Below are 21,682 nucleotides of genomic sequence, written 5' to 3'. Positions count from 1 at the left end.
GGCAGCGTGCTGGAGTATTGAAAACAGGACAGCGTGCTGGAGTATTGAAAACAGGGCAGCGCTGGAGTATTGAAAACAGGGCAGCGTGCTGGAGTATTGAAAACAGGGCAGCGTGCTGGAGTATTGAAAACAGGACAGCGCTGGAGTATTGAAAACAGGGCAGCGCTGGAGTATTGAAAACAGGGCAGCGTGCTGGAGTATTGAAAACAGGGCAGCGTGCTGGAGTATCGAAAACAGGGCAGCGTGCTGGAGTATTGAAAACAGGGCAGCGTGCTGGAGTATTGAAAACAGGGCAGCGTGCTGGAGTATTGAAAACAGGGCAGCGTGCTGGGGTATTGAAAACAGGGCAGCGTGCTGGAGTATTGAAAACAGGGCAGCGTGCTGGAGTATTGAAAACAGGGCAGCGTGCTGGGGTATTGAAAACAGGGCAGCGTGCTGGGGTATTGAAAACAGGGCAGCGTGCTGGGGTATTGAAAACAGGGCAGCGTGCTGGGGTATTGAAAACAGGGCAGCGTGCTGGGGTATTGAAAACAGGGCAGCGTGCTGGGGTATTGAAAACAGGGCAGCGTGCTGGGGTATTGAAAACAGGGCAGCGTGCTGGGGTATTGAAAACAGGGCAGCGTGCTGGGGTATTGAAAACAGGGCAGCGTGCTGGGGTATTGAAAACAGGGCAGCGTGCTGGGGTATTGAAAACAGGGCAGCGTGCTGGGGTATTGAAAACAGGGGAATCCAATCATTTTGACACCCATCTTTTTAAAATGACTTGTTAAATGTATTTCTCTGAGCAAATTGTATTCGTATAAAATTTCAAATTGTTTTTGAATTTTGTTTTTCCTCAGTATTTGTAAAATTAATTTTTATATAGTATTATTTGCTCATCAAGGGATCCAATCATTCGGAACCCCTACTGTACGTGTATCAGCAGAGTGTTGTCCCGTGAAGACGTCTGTTTCATACCCAGGCTTGCGTCGAGGCAGGTGTTTGGTGTAGATGCGTTCCACGCTACACTGGAGGTTGAGCAGAGCGGTGATGGCCTGCTTCAGACCCTCTCGGTCATCCTGCTCCTCACTGTGCTCCTGCAGCTGCTGCTCGCAGTAGACAAGGTGGATGACAGCGTTAGGGCCTTCAGGTTCATGTTTTAACACAGATCAAATGCATGTCATTTCCCCATGCAGGGAGGGTAATAAAGTCATTATCTTAGACAGAAGAGTGTCTGTGGATGAATGAAAAGGACAGTTGTTCCCCATAAAGTATGGATAGAAACTAGTGATGTTCCCTGGTGCTGTCTGCACTACTCCTGGTAGAACCCACCTGGTGCTGTCTGCACTACTCCTGGTAGAACCGGTAGAACCCACCTGGTGCTGTCTGCACTACTCCTGGTAGAACCGGTAGAACCCACCTGGTGCTGTCTGCACTACTCCTGGTAAAACCGGTAGAACCCACCTGGTGCTGTCTGCACTACTCCTGGTAGAACCGGTAGAACCCACCTGGTGCTGTCTGCACTACTCCTGGTAGAACCGGTAGAACCCACCTGGTGCTGTCTGCACTACTCCTGGTAGAACCGGTAGAACCCACCTGGTGCTGTCTGCACTACTCCTGGTAGAACCGGTAGAACCCACCTGGTGCTGTCTGCACTACTCCTGGTAGAACCGGTAGAACCCACATGGTGCTGTCTGCACTACTCCTGGTAGAACCCACCTGGTGCTGTCTGCACTACTCCTGGTAGAGCCCACCTGGTGCTGTCTGCACTACTCCTGGTAGAACCCACCTGGTGCTGTCTGCACTACTCCTGGTAGAACCGGTAGAGCCCACCTGGTGCTGTCTGCACTACTCCTGGTAGAACCCACCTGGTGCTGTCTGCACTACTCCTGGTAGAACCGGTAGAGCCCACCTGGTGCTGTCTGCACTACTCCTGGTAGAGCCCACCTGGTGCTGTCTGCACTACTCCTGGTAGAACCCACCTGGTGCTGTCTGCACTACTCCTGGTAGAACCGGTAGAGCCCACCTGGTGCTGTCTGCACTACTCCTGGTAGAGCCCACCTGGTGCTGTCTGCACTACTCCTGGTAGAACCGGTAGAGCCCACCTGGTGATGTCTGCACTACTCCTGGTAGAACCGGTAGAGCCCACCTGGTGCTGTCTGCACTACTCCTGGTAGAGCCCACCTGGTGCTGTCTGCACTACTCCTGGTAGAGCCCACCTGGTGCTGTCTGCACTACACCTAGTAGAGCCCACCTGGTGCTGTCTGCACTACTCCTGGTAGAACCGGTAGAACCCACCTGGTGCTGTCTGCACTACTCCTGGTAGAACCGGTAGAGCCCACCTGGTGCTGTCTGCACTACTCCTGGTAGAGCCCACCTGGTGCTGTCTGCACTACTCCTGGTAGAGCCCACCTGGTGCTGTCTGCACTACTCCTGGTAGAGCCCACCTGGTGCTGTCTGCACTACACCTAGTAGAGCCCACCTGGTGCTGTCTGCACTACTCCTGGTAGAGCCCACATGGTGCTGTCTGCACTACTCCTGGTAGAGCCCACCTGGTGCTGTCTGCACTACACCTAGTAGAGCCCACTTGGTGCTGCCTGCACTACTCCTGGTAGAGCCCACCTGGTGCTGCCTGCACTACTCCTGGTAGAGCCCACCTGGTGCTGCCTGCACAACTCCTGGTAGAGCCCACCTGGTGCTGTCTGCACTACACCTAGTAGAGCCCACCTGGTGCTGTCTGCACTACACCTAGTAGAGCCCACCTGGTGCTGTCTGCACTACTCCTGGTAGAGCCCACCTGGTGCTGTCTGCACTACTCCTGGTAGAACCGGTAGAGCCCACCTGGTGCTGTCTGCCATACTCCTGGTAGAGCCCACCTGGTGCTGTCTGCACTACTCCTGGTAGAACCCACCTGGTGCTGTCTGCACTACTCCTGGTAGAGCCCACCTGGTGCTGTCTGCACTACTCCTGGTAGAGCCCACCTGGTGCTGTCTGCACTACTCCTGGTAGAGCCCACCTGGTGCTGTCTGCACTACTCCTGGTAGAGCCCACCTGGTGCTGTCTGCACTACACCTAGTAGAGCCCACCTGGTGCTGTCTGCACTACTCCTGGTAGAGCCCACATGGTGCTGTCTGCACTACTCCTGGTAGAGCCCACCTGTGGCTGTCTGCACTACACCTAGTAGAGCCCACTTGGTGCTGCCTGCACTACTCCTGGTAGAGCCCACCTGGTGCTGCCTGCACTACTCCTGGTAGAGCCCACCTGGTGCTGCCTGCACTACTCCTGGTAGAGCCCACCTGGTGCTGTCTGCACTACACCTAGTAGAGCCCACCTGGTGCTGTCTGCACTACACCTAGTAGAGCCCACCTGGTGCTGTCTGCACTACTCCTGGTAGAGCCCACCTGGTGCTGTCTGCACTACTCCTGGTAGAACCGGTAGAGCCCACCTGGTGCTGTCTGCCATACTCCTGGTAGAGCCCACCTGGTGCTGTCTGCACTACTCCTGGTAGAACCCACCTGGTGCTGTCTGCACTACTCCTGGTAGAGCCCACCTGGTGCTGTCTGCACTACTCCTGGTAGAGCCCACCTGGTGCTGTCTGCACTACTCCTGGTAGAGCCCACCTGGTGCTGTCTGCACTACTCCTGGTAGAGCCCACCTGGTGCTGTCTGCACTACTCCTGGTAGAGCCCACCTGGTGCTGTCTGCACTACTCCTGGTAGAGCCCACCTGGTGCTGTCTGCACTACTCCTGGTAGAGCCCACCTGGTGCTGTCTGCACTACTCCTGGTAGAGCCCACCTGGTGCTGTCTGCACTACTCCTGGTAGAGCCCACCTGGTGCTGTCTGCACTACTCCTGGTAGAGCCCACCTGGTGCTGTCTGCACTACTCCTGGTAGAGCCCACCTGGTGCTGTCTGCACTACTCATGGTAGAGCCCACCTGGTGCTGTCTGCACTACTCCTGGTAGAGCCCACCTGGTGCTGTCTGCACTACTCCTGGTAGAGCCCACCTGGTGCTGTCTGCATTACTCCTGGTAGAGCCCACCTGGTGCTGTCTGCACTACTGCTGGTAGAGCCCACCTGGTGCTGTTTGCACTACACCTAGTAGAGCCCACCTGGTGCTGTCTGCACTACACCTAGTAGAGCCCACCTGGTGCTGTCTGCACTACTCCTGGTAGAGCCCACCTGGTGCTGTCTGCACTACACCTAGTAGAGCCCACCTGGTGCTGTCTGCACTACACCTAGTAGAGCCCACCTGGTGCTGTCTGCACTACTCCTGGTAGAGCCCACCTGGTGCTGTCTGCACTACACCTAGTAGAGCCCACCTGGTGCTGTCTGCACTACACCTAGTAGAGCCCACCTGGTGCTGTCTGCACTACTCCTGGTAGAACCCACCTGGTGCTGTCTGCACTACTCCCGGTAGAGCCCACCTGGTGCTGTCTGCACTACTCCCGGTAGAGCCCACCTGGTGCTGTCTGCACTACTCCTGGTAGAACCCACCTGGTGCTGTCTGCACTACTCCTGGTAGAACCGGTAGAGCCCACCTGGTGCTGTCTGCACTACTCCTGGTAGAGCCCACCTGGTGCTGTCTGCACTACACCTAGTAGAGCCCACCTGGTGCTGTCTGCACTACTCCTGGTAGAGCCCACATGGTGCTGTCTGCACTACTCCTGGTAGAGCCCACCTGTGGCTGTCTGCACTACACCTAGTAGAGCCCACTTGGTGCTGCCTGCACTACTCCTGGTAGAGCCCACCTGGTGCTGCCTGCACTACTCCTGGTAGAGCCCACCTGGTGCTGCCTGCACTACTCCTGGTAGAGCCCACCTGGTGCTGTCTGCACTACACCTAGTAGAGCCCACCTGGTGCTGTCTGCACTACACCTAGTAGAGCCCACCTGGTGCTGTCTGCACTACTCCTGGTAGAGCCCACCTGGTGCTGTCTGCACTACTCCTGGTAGAACCGGTAGAGCCCACCTGGTGCTGTCTGCCATACTCCTGGTAGAGCCCACCTGGTGCTGTCTGCACTACTCCTGGTAGAGCCCACCTGGTGCTGTCTGCACTACTCCTGGTAGAGCCCACCTGGTGCTGTCTGCACTACTCCTGGTAGAGCCCACCTGGTGCTGTCTGCACTACTCCTGGTAGAGCCCACCTGGTGCTGTCTGCACTACTCCTGGTAGAGCCCACCTGGTGCTGTCTGCACTACTCCTGGTAGAGCCCACCTGGTGCTGTCTGCACTACTCCTGGTAGAGCCCACCTGGTGCTGTCTGCACTACTCCTGGTAGAGCCCACCTGGTGCTGTCTGCACTACTCCTGGTAGAGCCCACCTGGTGCTGTCTGCACTACTCCTGGTAGAGCCCACCTGGTGCTGTCTGCACTACTCCTGGTAGAGCCCACCTGGTGCTGTCTGCACTACTCCTGGTAGAGCCCACCTGGTGCTGTCTGCACTACTCCTGGTAGAGCCCACCTGGTGCTGTCTGCACTACTCCTGGTAGAGCCCACCTGGTGCTGTCTGCACTACTCCTGGTAGAGCCCACCTGGTGCTGTCTGCACTACTCCTGGTAGAGCCCACCTGGTGCTGTCTGCACTACTCCTGGTAGAGCCCACCTGGTGCTGTCTGCACTACTCCTGGTAGAGCCCACCTGGTGCTGTCTGCACTACTCCTGGTAGAGCCCACCTGGTGCTGTCTGCACTACTCCTGGTAGAGCCCACCTGGTGCTGTCTGCATTACTCCTGGTAGAGCCCACCTGGTGCTGTCTGCACTACTCCTGGTAGAGCCCACCTGGTGCTGTTTGCACTACACCTAGTAGAGCCCACCTGGTGCTGTCTGCACTACACCTAGTAGAGCCCACCTGGTGCTGTCTGCACTACTCCTGGTAGAGCCCACCTGGTGCTGTCTGCACTACACCTAGTAGAGCCCACCTGGTGCTGTCTGCACTACACCTAGTAGAGCCCACCTGGTGCTGTCTGCACTACTCCTGGTAGAACCCACCTGGTGCTGTCTGCACTACTCCCAGTAGAGCCCACCTGGTGCTGTCTGCACTACTCCCGGTAGAGCCCACCTGGTGCTGTCTGCACTACTCCTGGTAGAACCCACCTGGTGCTGTCTGCACTACTCCTGGTAGAACCGGTAGAGCCCACCTGGTGCTGTCTGCACTACTCCTGGTAGAGCCCACCTGGTGCTGTCTGCACTACACCTAGTAGAGCCCACCTGGTGCTGTCTGCACTACTCCTGGTAGAGCCCACATGGTGCTGTCTGCACTACTCCTGGTAGAGCCCACCTGTGGCTGTCTGCACTACACCTAGTAGAGCCCACTTGGTGCTGCCTGCACTACTCCTGGTAGAGCCCACCTGGTGCTGCCTGCACTACTCCTGGTAGAGCCCACCTGGTGCTGCCTGCACTACTCCTGGTAGAGCCCACCTGGTGCTGTCTGCACTACACCTAGTAGAGCCCACCTGGTGCTGTCTGCACTACACCTAGTAGAGCCCACCTGGTGCTGTCTGCACTACTCCTGGTAGAACCGGTAGAGCCCACCTGGTGCTGTCTGCCATACTCCTGGTAGAGCCCACCTGGTGCTGTCTGCACTACTCCTGGTAGAACCCACCTGGTGCTGTCTGCACTACTCCTGGTAGAGCCCACCTGGTGCTGTCTGCACTACTCCTGGTAGAGCCCACCTGGTGCTGTCTGCACTACTCCTGGTAGAGCCCACCTGGTGCTGTCTGCACTACTCCTGGTAGAGCCCACCTGGTGCTGTCTGCACTACTCCTGGTAGAGCCCACCTGGTGCTGTCTGCACTACTCCTGGTAGAGCCCACCTGGTGCTGTCTGCACTACTCCTGGTAGAGCCCACCTGGTGCTGTCTGCACTACTCCTGGTAGAGCCCACCTGGTGCTGTCTGCACTACTCCTGGTAGAGCCCACCTGGTGCTGTCTGCACTACTCCTGGTAGAGCCCACCTGGTGCTGTCTGCACTACTCCTGGTAGAGCCCACCTGGTGCTGTCTGCACTACTCCTGGTAGAGCCCACCTGGTGCTGTCTGCACTACTCCTGGTAGAGCCCACCTGGTGCTGTCTGCACTACTCCTGGTAGAGCCCACCTGGTGCTGTCTGCATTACTCCTGGTAGAGCCCACCTGGTGCTGTCTGCACTACTCCTGGTAGAGCCCACCTGGTGCTGTTTGCACTACACCTAGTAGAGCCCACCTGGTGCTGTCTGCACTACACCTAGTAGAGCCCACCTGGTGCTGTCTGCACTACTCCTGGTAGAGCCCACCTGGTGCTGTCTGCACTACACCTAGTAGAGCCCACCTGGTGCTGTCTGCACTACACCTAGTAGAGCCCACCTGGTGCTGTCTGCACTACTCCTGGTAGAACCCACCTGGTGCTGTCTGCACTACTCCCGGTAGAGCCCACCTGGTGCTGTCTGCACTACTCCCGGTAGAGCCCACCTGGTGCTGTCTGCACTACTCCTGGTAGAACCCACCTGGTGCTGTCTGCACTACTCCTGGTAGAACCGGTAGAGCCCACCTGGTGCTGTCTGCACTACTCCTGGTAGAGCCCACCTGGTGCTGTCTGCACTACTCCTGGTAGCACCCACCTGGTGCTGTCTGCACTACTCCTGGTAGAACCCACATGGTGCTGTCTGCACTACTCCTGGTAGAACCCACATGGTGCTGTCTGCACTACTCCTGGTAGAACCCACATGGTGCTGTCTGCACTACTCCTGGTAGAACCCACATGGTGCTGTCTGCACTACTCCTGGTAGAACCCACATGGTGCTGTCTGCACTACTCCTGGTAGAGCCCACCTGGTGCTGTCTGCACTACTCCTGGTAGAGCCCACCTGGTGCTGTCTGCACTACTCCTGGTAGAACCGGTAGAACCCACCTGGTGCTGTCTGCACTACTCCTGGTAGAACCGGTAGAACCCACCTGGTGCTGTCTGCACTACTCCTGATAGAACCCACCTGGTGCTGTCTGGTACACATCTATAGAACTGTGGGGAGGGGCATGACTGGAGTGGGGAGGGGCATGACTGGAGTGGGGAGGGGCATGACTGGAGTGGGGAGGGGCATGACTGGAGTGGGGAGGGGCATGACTGGAGTGGGGAGGGGCATGACTGGAGGGGCATGTGCTGAGTGGGGAGGGGCATGACTGGAGTGGGGAGGGGCATGACTGGAGTGGGGAGGGGCATGACTGGAGTGGGGAGGGGCATGACTGGAGTGGGGAGGGGCATGACTGGAGTGGGGAGGGGCATGACTGGAGTGGGGAGGGGCATGACTGGAGTGGGGAGGGGTATGTCTGGAGAAGGGAGGGGCATGTCTGGAGAAGGGAGGGGCATGACTGGAGGGACATGACTGGCATGTGCTGAGTGGGGAGGGGCATGACTGGAGTGGGGAGGGGCATGACTGGAGTGAAGAGGGGAATGACTGGAGTGAGGAGGGACATGTGCTGAGTGGGGAGGGACATGTCTGGAGTGGGAAGGGGCATGTCTGGAGAAGGGAGGGGCATGTCTGGAGAAGGGAGGGGCATGACTGGAGGGACATGACTGGCATGTGCTGAGTGGGGAGGGACATGACTGGAGAGACATGACCGGAGAGGGGAGGGACATGACCAGAGAGGGGAGGGACATGACCAGAGAGGGGAGGGACATGACCAGAGAGGGGAGGGACATGACCAGAGAGGGGAGGGACATGACCAGAGAGGGGAGGGACATGACGGGAGGGACATGACGGGAGGGACATGACGGGAGGGACATGACGGGAGGGACATGACTGGAGTGACATGACTGGAGTGACATGACTGGAGTGACATGACTGGAGTGACATGACTGGAGTGACATGACTGGAGTGGGGAGGGGCATGTGCTGAGTGGGGAGGGGACATGACTGGAGTGGGAAGGGGCATGTCTGGAGGTGGGAAGGGGCATGTCTGGAGGTGGGAAGGGGCATGTCTGGAGGTGGGAAGGGGCATGTCTGGAGGTGGGAAGGGGCATGTCTGGAGGTGGGAAGGGGCATGTCTGGAGGTGGGAAGGGGCATGTCTGGAGGTGGGAAGGGGCATGTCTGGAGGTGGGAAGGGGCATGTCTGGAGGTGGGAAGGGGCATGTCTGGAGGTGGGAAGGGGCATGTCTGGAGGTGGGAAGGGGCATGTCTGGAGGTGGGAAGGGGCATGTCTGGAGGTGGGAGGGGGCATGTCTGGAGGTGGGAGGGACATGTCTGGAGGTGGGAGGGACATGTCTGGAGTGGGAGGGACATGTCTGGAGTGGGAGGGACATGTCTGGAAGTGGGAGGGACATGACTGGAGTGGGAGGGACATGACTGGAGTGGGAGGGACATGACTGGAGTGGGAGGGACATGACTGGAGTGGGAGGGACATGTCTTACACACACGGGTTGGAAAGGCCTGAAGCCTGAAAGTGAGGCAGGAGAGAAACAGGACAGAGATACAGGTATGGTAGGACAGGGGTTCATCCTTAGGCAAAGTCTGTAAGACCGTCTCTACTGGATCAGACAGAACGTGTGTGTGTGTGTGTGTGTGTGTGTGTGTGTGTGTGTGTGTGTGTGTGTAAACACTCACCTGCAGTAGTTCAAAGTAGTGCAAACAGTGGTATACAGGAACCATCATGAGCTGTGGCAGGACGTACTGAACTGCCTCCTTGAAACCTTCAGCTATGGACTGTAGAGACAGACACCAGCATTACATACTACTGTAGAGACAGACACCAGCATTACATACTACTGTAGAGACAGACACCAGCATTACATACTACTGTAGAGACAGACACCAACATTACATACTACTGTAGAGACAGACACCAGCATTACATACTACTGTAGAGACAGACACCAGCATTACATACTACTGTAGAGACAGACACCAGCATTACATACTACTGTAGAGACAGACACCAGCATTACATACTACTGTAGAGACAGACACCAACATTACATACTACTGTAGAGACAGACACCAGCATTACATACTACTGTAGAGACAGACACCAGCATTACATACTACTGTAGAGACAGACACCAGCATTACATACTACTGTAGAGACAGACACCAGCATTACATACTACTGTAGAGACAGACACCAACATTACATGCTACTAAGGAGACAGACACCAGCATTACATACTACTGTAGAGACAGACACCAGCATTACATACTACTGTAGAGACAGACACCAACATTACATACTACTGTAGAGACAGACACCATCATTACATACTACTGTAGAGACAGACACCAGCATTACATACTACTGTAGAGACAGACACCAACATTACAATACAGATTACCCTTGATAAAAAGACTACGGAGGGTCTAGTACCTAACATAATATATATGGATGGATGGATAGAGAGGAGAGAGGAAAAGGATGAAGGGATGACCAGGAGTTAAGAGAAGAGGGATGACTGGTAGACTGGGCAGAGTAACCTGATGAAGGGATGACTGTGGTGGACTGGGCAGAGTAACCTGATGAATGGATGACTGGGCAGAGTAACCTGATGAATGGATGACTGGGCAGAGTAACCTGATGAATGGATGACTGGGCAGAGTAACCTGATGAATGGATGACTGGCCAGAGTAACCTGATGAAGGGATGACTGGCCAGAGTAACCTGATGAAGGGATGACTGGGCAGAGTAACCTGATGAAGGGATGACTGGGCAGAGTAACCTGATGAAGGGATGACTGGGCAGAGTAACCTGATGAAGGGATGACTGGGCAGAGTAACCTGATGAAGGGATGACTGGGCAGAGTAACCTGATGAAGGGATGACTGGGAAGAGTAACCTGATGAAGGGATGACTGGGCAGAGTAACCTGATGACTGATGGACTGGGCAGAGTAACCTGATGAAGGGATGACTGGTGGACTGGGCAGAGTAACCTGATGAAGGGATGACTGGTGGATTGGGCAGAGTAACCTGATGAAGGGATGACTGGTGGACTGGGCAGAGTAACCTGATGACTGGTGGACTGGGCAGAGTAACCTGATGACTGGTGGACTGGGCAGAGTAACCTGATGACTGGTGGACTGGGCAGAGTAACCTGATGAAGGGATGACTGGTGGATTGGGCAGAGTAACCTGATGACGGGATGACTGGTGGACTGGGCAGAGAAACCTGATGAAGGGATGACTGGGCAGAGTAACCTGATGAAGGGATGACTGGGAAGAGTAACCTGATGAAGGGATGACTGGGCAGAGAAACCTGATGAAGGGATGACTGGGCAGAGTAACCTGATGAAGGGATGACTGGGCAGAGTAACCTGATGACTGGTGGACTGGGCAGAGTAACCTGATGAAGGGATGACTGGTGGACTGGGCAGAGTAACCTGATGAAGGGATGACTGGTGGACTGGGCCGAGTAACCTGATGAAGGGATGACTGGTGGACTGGGCAGAGTAACCTGATGACGGGATGACTGGTGGACTGGGCAGAGTAACCTGATGAAGGGATGACTGGGCAGAGTAACCTGATGAAGGGATGACTGGTGGACTGGGCAGAGAAACCCGAGTCAACATTGTCATAGTATCCAGCTCCCCCCTCCGCTCTCCCCTCCCGCCCAGAGAAGCAGGCCAGACAGAGGCTCTGAGGCTAGACAGCCCAGAGAAGCAGGCCAGACAGAGGCTCTGATGCTAGACAGCCCAGAGAAGCAGGCCAGACAAAGGCTCTGATGCTAGACAGCCCAGACAAAGGCTCTGATGCTAGACAGCCCAGAGAAGCAGGCCAGACAAAGGCTCTGATGCTAGACAGCCCAGAGAAGCAGGCCAGACAAAGGCTCTGATGCTAGACAGCCCAGAGAAGCAGGCCAGACAAAGGCTCTGATGCTAGACAGCCCAGAGAAGCAGGCCAGACAGAGGCTCTGAGGCTAGACAGCCCAGAGAAGCAGGCCAGACAGAGGCTCTGATGCTAGACAGCCCAGAGAAGCAGGCCAGACAAAGGCTCTGATGCTAGACAGCCCAGAGAAGCAGGCCAGACAAAGGCTCTGATGCTAGACAGCCCAGAGAAGCAGGCCAGACAGAGGCTCTGAGGCTAGACAGCCCAGAGAAGCAGGCCAGACAGAGGCTCTGAGGCTAGACAGCCCAGAGAAGCAAAGGACCAGAACCAGGAAGGACATTTCCATCAGAACATAGATCATCACAGGACCACAAAGAGGCTCACTCTTCATCAACTATATTTAAAAAAGGCAAGAGTTTTCCCAGTGACCTCACCTGGAAACACTACCAGCCTTACGTGTTATATAGCCCTGATTGATCCTGCCTGTCTCAACGCTCTCAGATGGAATACAACATCAAACACTGTCTTGAATAGGTGCCGGGCGGCATTAGTTTTTAGTATAACAATTGACTGCTGTTCCTGAGGGGAGGAATGTCCAGGTAACAACACAACAGATCAATGTGGATAACTAACTAAACTACAAAGGAAGCATGTCCTTCAGACATTTTAGGGATTGTGGGCCTGGCCATCCGGTACCGTGTGTGTGTGTGTGTGTGTGTGTGTGTGTGTGTGTGCGTTACCTGGAAGTATAGTCCTACAGTAGGCCGGGCCATCAGGCTGCTGAAGTGCTCGTGGAACTGTCTGGACAGGATGTCCTGAGACAGGGTCTCATACGGATCAAACGCCTGCTCCTGGAGTTGAAAGAAGAGGTCTAGGAGTAAGGCTAGAAGTGTCCCTGAATGTGTGTAATGTAGAACTAGGTATTGTAGGTACCCATGACAGGCAGAACAACACCCGTTAACTAGAAATATATTCCCAATATAACACTCTGGTACTGTATTGATGAACTAGATTCCCAATATAACCCTCTGGTACTGTATTGATGAACTAGATTCCCAATATAACCCTCTGGTACCGTATTGATGAACTAGATTCCCAATATAACCCTCTGGTACCTTATTGATTAACTAGATTCCCAATATAACCCTCTGGTACCGTATTGATGAACTAGATTCCCAATATAACCCTCTGGTACTGTATTGATGAACTAGATTCCAAATATAACACTCTGGTACTGTATTGATGAACTAGATTCCCAATATAACACTCTGGTACAGTATTAATGAACTAGATTCCCAATATAACACTCTGGTACCGTATTGATGAACTAGATTCCCAATATAACCCTCTGGTACCTTATTGATTAACTAGCTGTGTATGATGTCCTACCTCTGCCAGGTCCTCGAAGCAGCTGCCCACCAGAGGATGAGGGCTAGTGTCAGCGGTCATCTCCACTGCGTCCTCTATCAGCCCCAGAAGTTTGACCGTCAGCTCATGAATGTCCGAAATGTTGCTGAAGATAACCTCAACATCCTGCAGGGAGCCAGAGAGGAACATGATGTTCGTTTAATATGGAAATACACGGCCCCATAAAACGGCACACCGCACAGTCCTTAAGAGATGATAAGGCATTAGATAGTGGATATCATCCTTCACATATGGAGGTTGTTGTCTCATTATTTGACCCATCCCACTTCCTGGACATCTCAAAGCCATATTTGACCCATACCACTTCCTGGACATCTCAAAGCCATATTTGACCCATCCCACTTCCCGGACATGTCAAAGCCATATTTGACCCATCCCACTTCCTGGACATGTCAAAGCCATATTTGACCCATCCCACTTCCTGGACATGTCAAAGCCATATTTGACCCATCCCACTTCCTGGACATGTCAAAGCCATATTTGACCCATCCCACTTCCTGGACATGTCAAAGCCATATTTGACCCATCCCACTTCCTGGACATGTCAAAGCCATATTTGACCCATCCCACTTCCTGGACATGTCAAAGCCATATTTGACCCATCCCACTTCCTGAACATGTCAAAGCCATATTTGACCCATCCCACTTCCTGGACATGTCAAAGCCATATTTGACCCATCCCACTTCCTGGACATGTCAAAGCCATATTTGACCCATCCCACTTCCTGGACATGTCAAAGCCATATTTGACCCATCCCACTTCCTGGACATGTCAAAGCCATATTTGACCCATCCCACTTCCTGGACATGTCAAAGCCATATTTGACCCATCCCACTTCCTGGACATGTCAAAGCCATATTTGACCCATCCCACTTCCTGGACATGTCAAAGCCATATTTGACCCATCCCACTTCCTGGACATGTCAAAGCCATATTTGACCCATCCCACTTCCTGGACATGTCAAAGCCATATTTGACCCATCCCACTTCCTGGACATGTCAAAGCCATATTTGACCCATCCCACTTCCTGGACATCTCAAAGCCATATTTGACCCATCCCACTTCCTGGACATCTCAAAGCCATATTTGACCCATCCCACTTCCTGGACATCTCAAAGCCATATTTGACCCATCCCACTTCCTGGACATCTCAAAGCCATATTTGACCCATCCCACTTCCTGGACATCTCAAAGCCATATTTGACCCATACCACTTCCTGGACATCTCAAAGCCATATTTGACCCATCCCACTTCCTGGACATCTCAAAGCCATTTTCCAGGATATTTTTGCAGTCTGTTCTAAATTTATTTTGGCAGGAGCAACAGATGTGGCTATCTGTTAGTAGTTAATTATGTATATAGTCGTGCTCACTCAAACGATACACTGTCTGTCCCAAATAGGCAAAGCCACAGCAGACCATTAAATAAAACGAAACTCTCCACTCAGCACAGTTTTTCTTCAGCCAAGTGAAATGCAATCCAGTGTTTTAACAAAAAAAGGGGATTTTCTGTGTTTAAACCGGTGATTTGAACCTCAGTGTTTACGATTTTTTCTTTTTTTTGGCAGCAGGACAATAATCTTTACTTCTCTGAAAAGTCTCAGAACAGAACAGTCTTCTAGGATACAATAGTGAATGTTCAACCTGTTTGTGAAGCACAGGAAGGTTATGAAGGTGCACAGAAAGGTTATGAAGGTGCACAGAAAGGTTATGAAGGTGCACAGAAAGGTTATGAAGGTGCACAGAAAGGTTATGAAGGTGCACAGAAAGGTTATGAAGGTGCACAGAAAGGTTATGAAGGTGCACAGAAAGGTTATGAAGGTGCACAGAAAGGTTATGAAGGTGCACAGAAAGGTTATGAAGGTGCACAGGAAGGTTATGAAGGTGCACAGGAAGGTTATGAAGGTGCACAGGAAGGTTATGAAGGTGCACAGGAAGGTTATGAAGGTGCACAGGAAGGTTATGAAGGTGCACAGGAAGGTTATGAAGGTGCACAGGAAGGTTATGAAGGTGCACAGGAAGGTTATGAAGGTGCACAGAAAGGTTATGAAGGTGCACAGAAAGGTTATGAAGGTGCACAGAAAGGTTATGAAGGTGCACAGAAAGGTTATGAAGGTGCACAGAAAGGTTATGAAGGTGCACAGAAAGGTTATGAAGGTGCACAGAAAGGTTATGAAGGTGCACAGGAAGGTTATGAAGTCAACCCAAGCATTTCACATCACAGCAGCATTGCAGCTCCTGATTAGCCAGTTAGCTGATTACGGTAGTTTAGCGGTAATGGTCTGACACATGGGTTGGGTGAAAATGGCTTTGGTATACGGTCAAAATGTAGGTAAACAGGCCTCTGTCCTAATACATACACGACTTAGTCGACTGTTCTCTTGACCTGTGTGTTGTAAACGTTCGTTCGTAGGCTAGGTTGTAGCAATCTCATGATGGGTATAGGGACAATTAGAGTATCATGTAGTATCCTAAACAGAGGTCGACCGATTAAAAATCGGCATGGGCGATTAATTAGGGCCGATTTCAGGTGCTCAAAACAAAATCGGTAATCTGCCTTTTTGGACGGCGATTATGGCCCGATTACATTGCGATATACGAGGAGACTGTTGCGGCAGGCTGACCGCCTGTTGCGGCAGGCTGACCGCCTGTTGCGGCAGGCTGACCGCCTGTTACGGCAGGCTGACCACCTGTTACGTGAGTGCAGCGTCAAAAGGACCTTGTGGCAGCAAGGAGCCAAGGTAAGTTGCTAGCTAGCATTAAACTTATCTTATAAAAAAAAATCAATCAATCTTCACATAATACCTAGTTAACTACACATGGTTGATGATATTACTAGGTTAACTAGCTTGTCCTGCGTTGCATATAATCAATGCGGTGCTTGTTAATTTATCATCAAATCACAGCCTACTTCAACTTCGCCAAAACGGGTGATTTAACAAAAGCACATTCACAAAAAAAAAGCACAATGCACAAATGTACCTAACCATAAACATCAATTGCTTTCTTAAAATCATAACACAAGTATATACAGTGCCTTGCGAAAGTATTCGGCCCCCTTGAACTTTGCGACCTTTTGCCACATTTCAGGCTTCAAACATAAAGATATAAAACTGTATTTTTTTGTGAAGAATCAACAACAAGTGGGACACAATCATGAAGTGGAACGACATTTATTGGATATTTCAAACTTTTTTAACAAATCAAAAACTGAAAAATTGGGCGTGCAAAATTATTCAGCCCCTTTACTTTCAGTGCAGCAAACTCTCTCCAGAAGTTCAGTGAGGATCTCTGAACGATCCAATGTTGACCTAAATGACTAATGATGATGAATACAATCCACCTGTGTGTAATCAAGTCTCCGTATAAATGCACCTGCACTGTGATAGTCTCAGAGGTCCGTTAAAAGCGCAGAGAGCATCATGAAGAACAAGGAACACACCAGGCAGGTCCGAGATACTGTTGTGAAGAAGTTTAAAGCCGGATTTGGATACAAAAAGATTTCCCAAGCTTTAAACATCCCAAGGAGCACTGTGCAAGCGATAATATTGAAATGGAAGGAGTATCAGACCACTGCAAATCTACCAAGACCTGGCCGTCCCTCTAAACTTTCAGCTCATACAAGGAGAAGACTGATCAGAGATGCAGCCAAGAGGCCCATGATCACTCTGGATGAACTGCAGAGATCTACAGCTGAGGTGGGAGACTCTGTCCATTGGACAACAATCAGTCGTATATTGCACAAATCTGGCCTTTATGGAAGAGTGGCAAGAAGAAAGCCATTTCTTAAAGATATCCATAAAAAGTGTCGTTTAAAGTTTGCCACAAGCCACCTGGGAGACACACCAAACATGTGGAAGAAGGTGCTCTGGTCAGATTAAACCAAAATTGAACTTTTTGGCAACAATGCAAAATGTAATGTTTGGCGTAAAAGCAACACAGCTGAACACACCATCCCCACTGTCAAACATGGTGGTGGCAGCATCATGGTTTGGGCCTGCTTTTCTTCAGCAGGGACAGGGAAGATGGTTAAAATTGATGGGAAGATGGATGGAGCCAAATACAGGACCATTCTGGAAGAAAACCTGATGGAGTCTGCAAAAGACCTGAGACTGGGACGGAGATTTGTCTTCCAGCAAGACAATGATCCAAAACATAAAGCAAAATCTATAATGGAATGGTTCAAAAATAAACATATCCAGGTGTTAGAATGGCCAAGTCAAAGTCCAGACCTGAATCCAATCGAGAATCTGTGGAAAGAACTGAAAACTGCTGTTCACAAATGCTCTCCATCCAACCTCACTGAGCTCGAGCTGTTTTGCAAGGAGGAATGGGAAAAAATTTCAGTCTCTCGATGTGCAAAACTGATAGAGACATACCCCAAGCGACTTACAGCTGTAATCGCAGCAAAAGGTGGCGCTACAAAGTATTAACTTAAGGGGGCTGAATAATTTTGCACGCCCAATTTTTCAGTTTTTGATTTGTTAAAAAAGTTTGAAATATCCAATAAATGTCGTTCCACTTCATGATTGTGTCCCACTTGTTGTTGATTCTTCACAAAAAAATACAGTTTTATATCTTTATGTTTGAAGCCTGAAATGTGGCAAAAGGTCGCAAAGTTCAAGGGGGCCGAATACTTTTGCAAGGCACTGTATAATACTACTGACTGATATCTTTAAACCTGCATATGTAGTTCAAAGAACTTCATGTTAGCAGGAAATATTAACTATGGAAATTGTGTCATTTCTCTTGCGTTCAGTGCAGGCAGTCAGAGTATATGCAGCAAGCAGTTTGGGCCGCCTGGCTCGTTGTGAAATGCGTTTCTTCCTAACAAAGACCGTAATTAATTTGCCAGAACTGTACATAATTATGACATAACATTGAAGGTTGTACAATGTAACAACAATATTTAGACTTATGGATGCCACCCGTTACATAAAATAAGTAACGGTTCCATATTTCACTGAAAGAATAAAAGTTTTGTTTTCGAAATGATAGTTTCCGGATTTGACCATATTAATGACCTACGGCATGTATTTCTGTGTGTTTATTATATTATAATTAAGTCTATGATTTGATAGAGCAGTCTGACTGAGCGGTGGTAGGCAGCAGCAGGCTCGTAAGCATTCATTCAAACAGCACTTTACTGCGTTTGCCAGCAGCTCTTAGCAATGCTTGAAGCACAGCGCTGTTTATGACTTCAAGCCTATCAACTCCTGAGATTAGACTGGCAATACTAAAGTACCTATTAGAACATCCAATAGTCAAAGGTATATGAAATACAAATGGTAGAGAGAAATAGTCCTATAATATCTACAACCTAAAACTTCTTAACTGGGAAATTGACGAACTGGGAATATTGAACCACCAGCTTTCATATGTTCTCATGTTCTGAGCAAGGAACTGAAACTTTTTTTACATGGCACATATTGCACTTTTACTTTCTTCTCCAACACTTTGTTTTTGCATTATTTAAACCAAATTGAACATGTTCCATTATTTATTTGAGACTAAATAGATTTATGTATTATATTATAAAAAAAGTGTTCATTGTTCATCCAGGACACGGACACACACAAATATATATATATTTTTTCTTCTTCGGTATCAGCTTTTTTCTGGGTCCTCCAATAAATTGGTATCGGCGTTGAAAAAACATTATCGTCGACCTCTAACCCTAAACCTGTCACTGTTACATTGAACTGGGTGAATGGAATATGAATGACAGTCATCCAATATGATGTAATAGAGGCCATGCTCATCTTAAACAGCACAGATCGCCACTGGACTCAGCAGAGTCCGTTCTAATACATACAGTACCAGTCACAAGTTTGGACACACCTACTCATTCAAGGTTTTTTTGTGACTATTTTCTACATTGTAGAATAATAGTGAAGACATCAAAACTATGAAATAACACATATGGAATATATTTCATATTTGAGATTCTTCAAATTGCACACTCTTGGCATTCTCTCAACCAGCTTGACCTGGAATGCTTTTCCAACAGTCTTGAAGGAGTGCTGAGCATAATGCTGAGCACTTGTTGGCTGCTTTTCCTTAACTCTGCGGTCCAACTCATCCCAAACCATCTCAATTAGGTTGAGGTCAGGTGATTGTGGAGTCCAGGTAATCCGATGCAGCACTCCATCACTCTCCTTGGTCAAATAGCCCTTTCATTAATTAATTAATTAAATTATTGAACCTTTATTTAACTAGGCAAGTCAGTTAAGTGCAAATTATTATTTACAATGATGGCTTACCACGGCCAAACCCTAACAATGCTGGGCCAATTGTGTGCCGCCCTATGGGAAACTCCCAATCTCAGCTGGTTGTGATCCAGCCTGGAATCGAACCAGGGTCTGTAATGATGCCTCTAGCACTGAGATGCACTGCCTTAGACCGCTGTGCCACTCGGGAGCCCCTTACACAGCCTGGCGGTGTGTTTTACGTCCAACCCTACCTTGTCACATCACAATGGATTGGCTCAAACGCATTAAGAAGGAAAGAAATTCACATCTGTTAATTGAAATACATTCCAGGTGACTACCCGAGGTGACTACCTCATGAAACTGGTTGGGAGAATGCCAAGAGCATGCAAAGCAGTCGTCAAGGCAAAGGGTGGCTTCTTTGAAGAATCAAACATTTTAAGTATATTTTGATTTGCTTAACACTTTTTTTGGTTACTACAGGATTCCATTTATGTTATTTCATAGTTTTGATGTCTTCACTATCATTCTCCAATGTAGAAAATAGTAAAAATAAGGAAAAACCCATTAATGAGTCCAAACGTTTGACTGGTACAGTATACGACTCAGACAACGTTTGAATTTTCAACTAAGACTATTCTAACATATGACTCAGCTGACTGTTTCGAATATACGGTTGAAGGAGGATGTTTACATTCACCTTAGCCAAATACATGTAAACTGTATTATAATAATTGATTATGCTTATGAGGTATTAATAGAAGAGGGGTTATAAGACACCCTCCCTCCTTACATTTATAGGGTACAGATGAACAATATATATATATTCATTATATTCGGTTTATCATTGTTCCACAGTACTTTTCTAGTCTCTCTGCTTCTTATGAAGAAACGGTCTGAGAAATGTGACTGTGAAGACAGAACTCTGCAGGGGAGTGTAAGACACAAGAGATTAGTCAGACATTCCACTATAAACCAACTTGGACATTTACTGCTAAGCTTTTAGATAGCTATATAAACAAGAGTTTAAAAGTGTCGAGTAGGCATGGTTTTGGTCTCAGGAATAGAAGATAATGACGTAGGCAGTGGCATCACTAGGGCCGGACTTTGGGTTTAATAAAACGACTTGAGACCTCTTCTTTGATGCAGAACTTACTCAGGAAACATGCGTTCACTGTTCCTGTTGTCAACTTCTGTCTGCAATTGCATTAATAAAGGGTTTTGAATGATTTAATTAAAGATATTGTCATAATGCTATATTTCATCAATGAGCCAATGATTGACAAGGAACAAGGAAACGAACACCAACAAGGTGTTTTATAAGCTGTTTATAACCCAGCTACCGTTTCCACCCGGGGTGTCTATACGCCGTTGCCACCCGAGGTGTCTATACGCCGTTGCCACCCGAGGTGTCTATACGCCGTTGCCACCCGAGGTGTCTATACGCCGTTGCCACCCGAGGTGTCTATACGCCGTTGCCACCCGAGGTGTCTATACGCCGTTGCCACCCGAGGTGTCTATACGCCGTTGCCACCCGAGGTGTCTATACGCCGTTGCCACCCGAGGTGTCTATACGCCGTTGCCACCCGAGGTGTCTATACGCCGTTGCCACCCGAGGTGTCTATACGCCGTTGCCACCCGAGGTGTCTATACGCCGTTGCCACCCGAGGTGTCTATACGCCGTTGCCACCCGAGGTGTCTATACGCCGTTTTCACCCGAGGTGTCTATACGCCGTTGCCACCCGAGGTGTCTATACGCCGTTGCCACCCGAGGTGTCTATACGCCGTTGCCACCCGAGGTGTCTATACGCCGTTGCCACCCGAGGTGTCTATACGCCGTTGCCACCCGAGGTGTCTATACGCCGTTGCCACCCGAGGTGTCTATACGCCGTTGCCACCCGAGGTGTCTATACGCCGTTGCCACCCGAGGTGTCTATACACCGTTGCCACCCGAGGTGTCTATACACCGTTTTCACCCGAGGTGTCTATACACCGTTTTCACCCGAGGTGTCTATACACCGTTTTCACCCGAGGTATCTATACACCGTTTTCACCCGAGGTGTCTATACACCGTTTTCACCCGAGGTGTCTATACACCGTTTTCACCCGAGGTGTCTATACACCGTTGCCACCCGAGGTGTCTATACACCGTTGCCACCCGAGGTGTCTATACACCGTTGCCACCCGAGGTGTCTATACACCGTTGCCACCCGAGGTGTCTATACACTGTTTTCACCCGAGGTGTCTACACACTGTTTCCACCCGAGGTGTCTACACACTGTTTCCACCCGAGGT

The 21,682-nt window shown here is 50.4% G+C and overlaps 1 protein-coding gene across 2 annotated transcripts in view; it reads right to left on the bottom strand.

Annotated features, from left to right (window-relative positions):
* The window catches only part of LOC139383407 (son of sevenless homolog 2-like), a 67,170-nt gene that overhangs the window by 31,006 nt on the left and 14,482 nt on the right, over positions 1 to 21,682 (bottom strand). For both annotated transcript variants that reach the window (XM_071127946.1, XM_071127947.1), the window contains 4 exons: positions 13,138 to 13,281; positions 12,489 to 12,599; positions 9,541 to 9,639; positions 958 to 1,085 (listed from right to left, as the gene is read on the bottom strand). In XM_071127946.1, coding sequence (XP_070984047.1) covers positions 958 to 1,085; positions 9,541 to 9,639; positions 12,489 to 12,599; positions 13,138 to 13,281 — 482 coding nt within the window. The remainder of the gene's footprint in view (positions 1 to 957; positions 1,086 to 9,540; positions 9,640 to 12,488; positions 12,600 to 13,137; positions 13,282 to 21,682) is intronic.

The sequence above is a fragment of the Oncorhynchus clarkii genome, chromosome 25 (assembly GCF_045791955.1).
Source record: "Oncorhynchus clarkii lewisi isolate Uvic-CL-2024 chromosome 25, UVic_Ocla_1.0, whole genome shotgun sequence".
In the NCBI taxonomy this organism is placed as follows: domain Eukaryota; kingdom Metazoa; phylum Chordata; class Actinopteri; order Salmoniformes; family Salmonidae; genus Oncorhynchus; species Oncorhynchus clarkii.
This window is presented reverse-complemented; position numbering and strand designations above follow the sequence as displayed.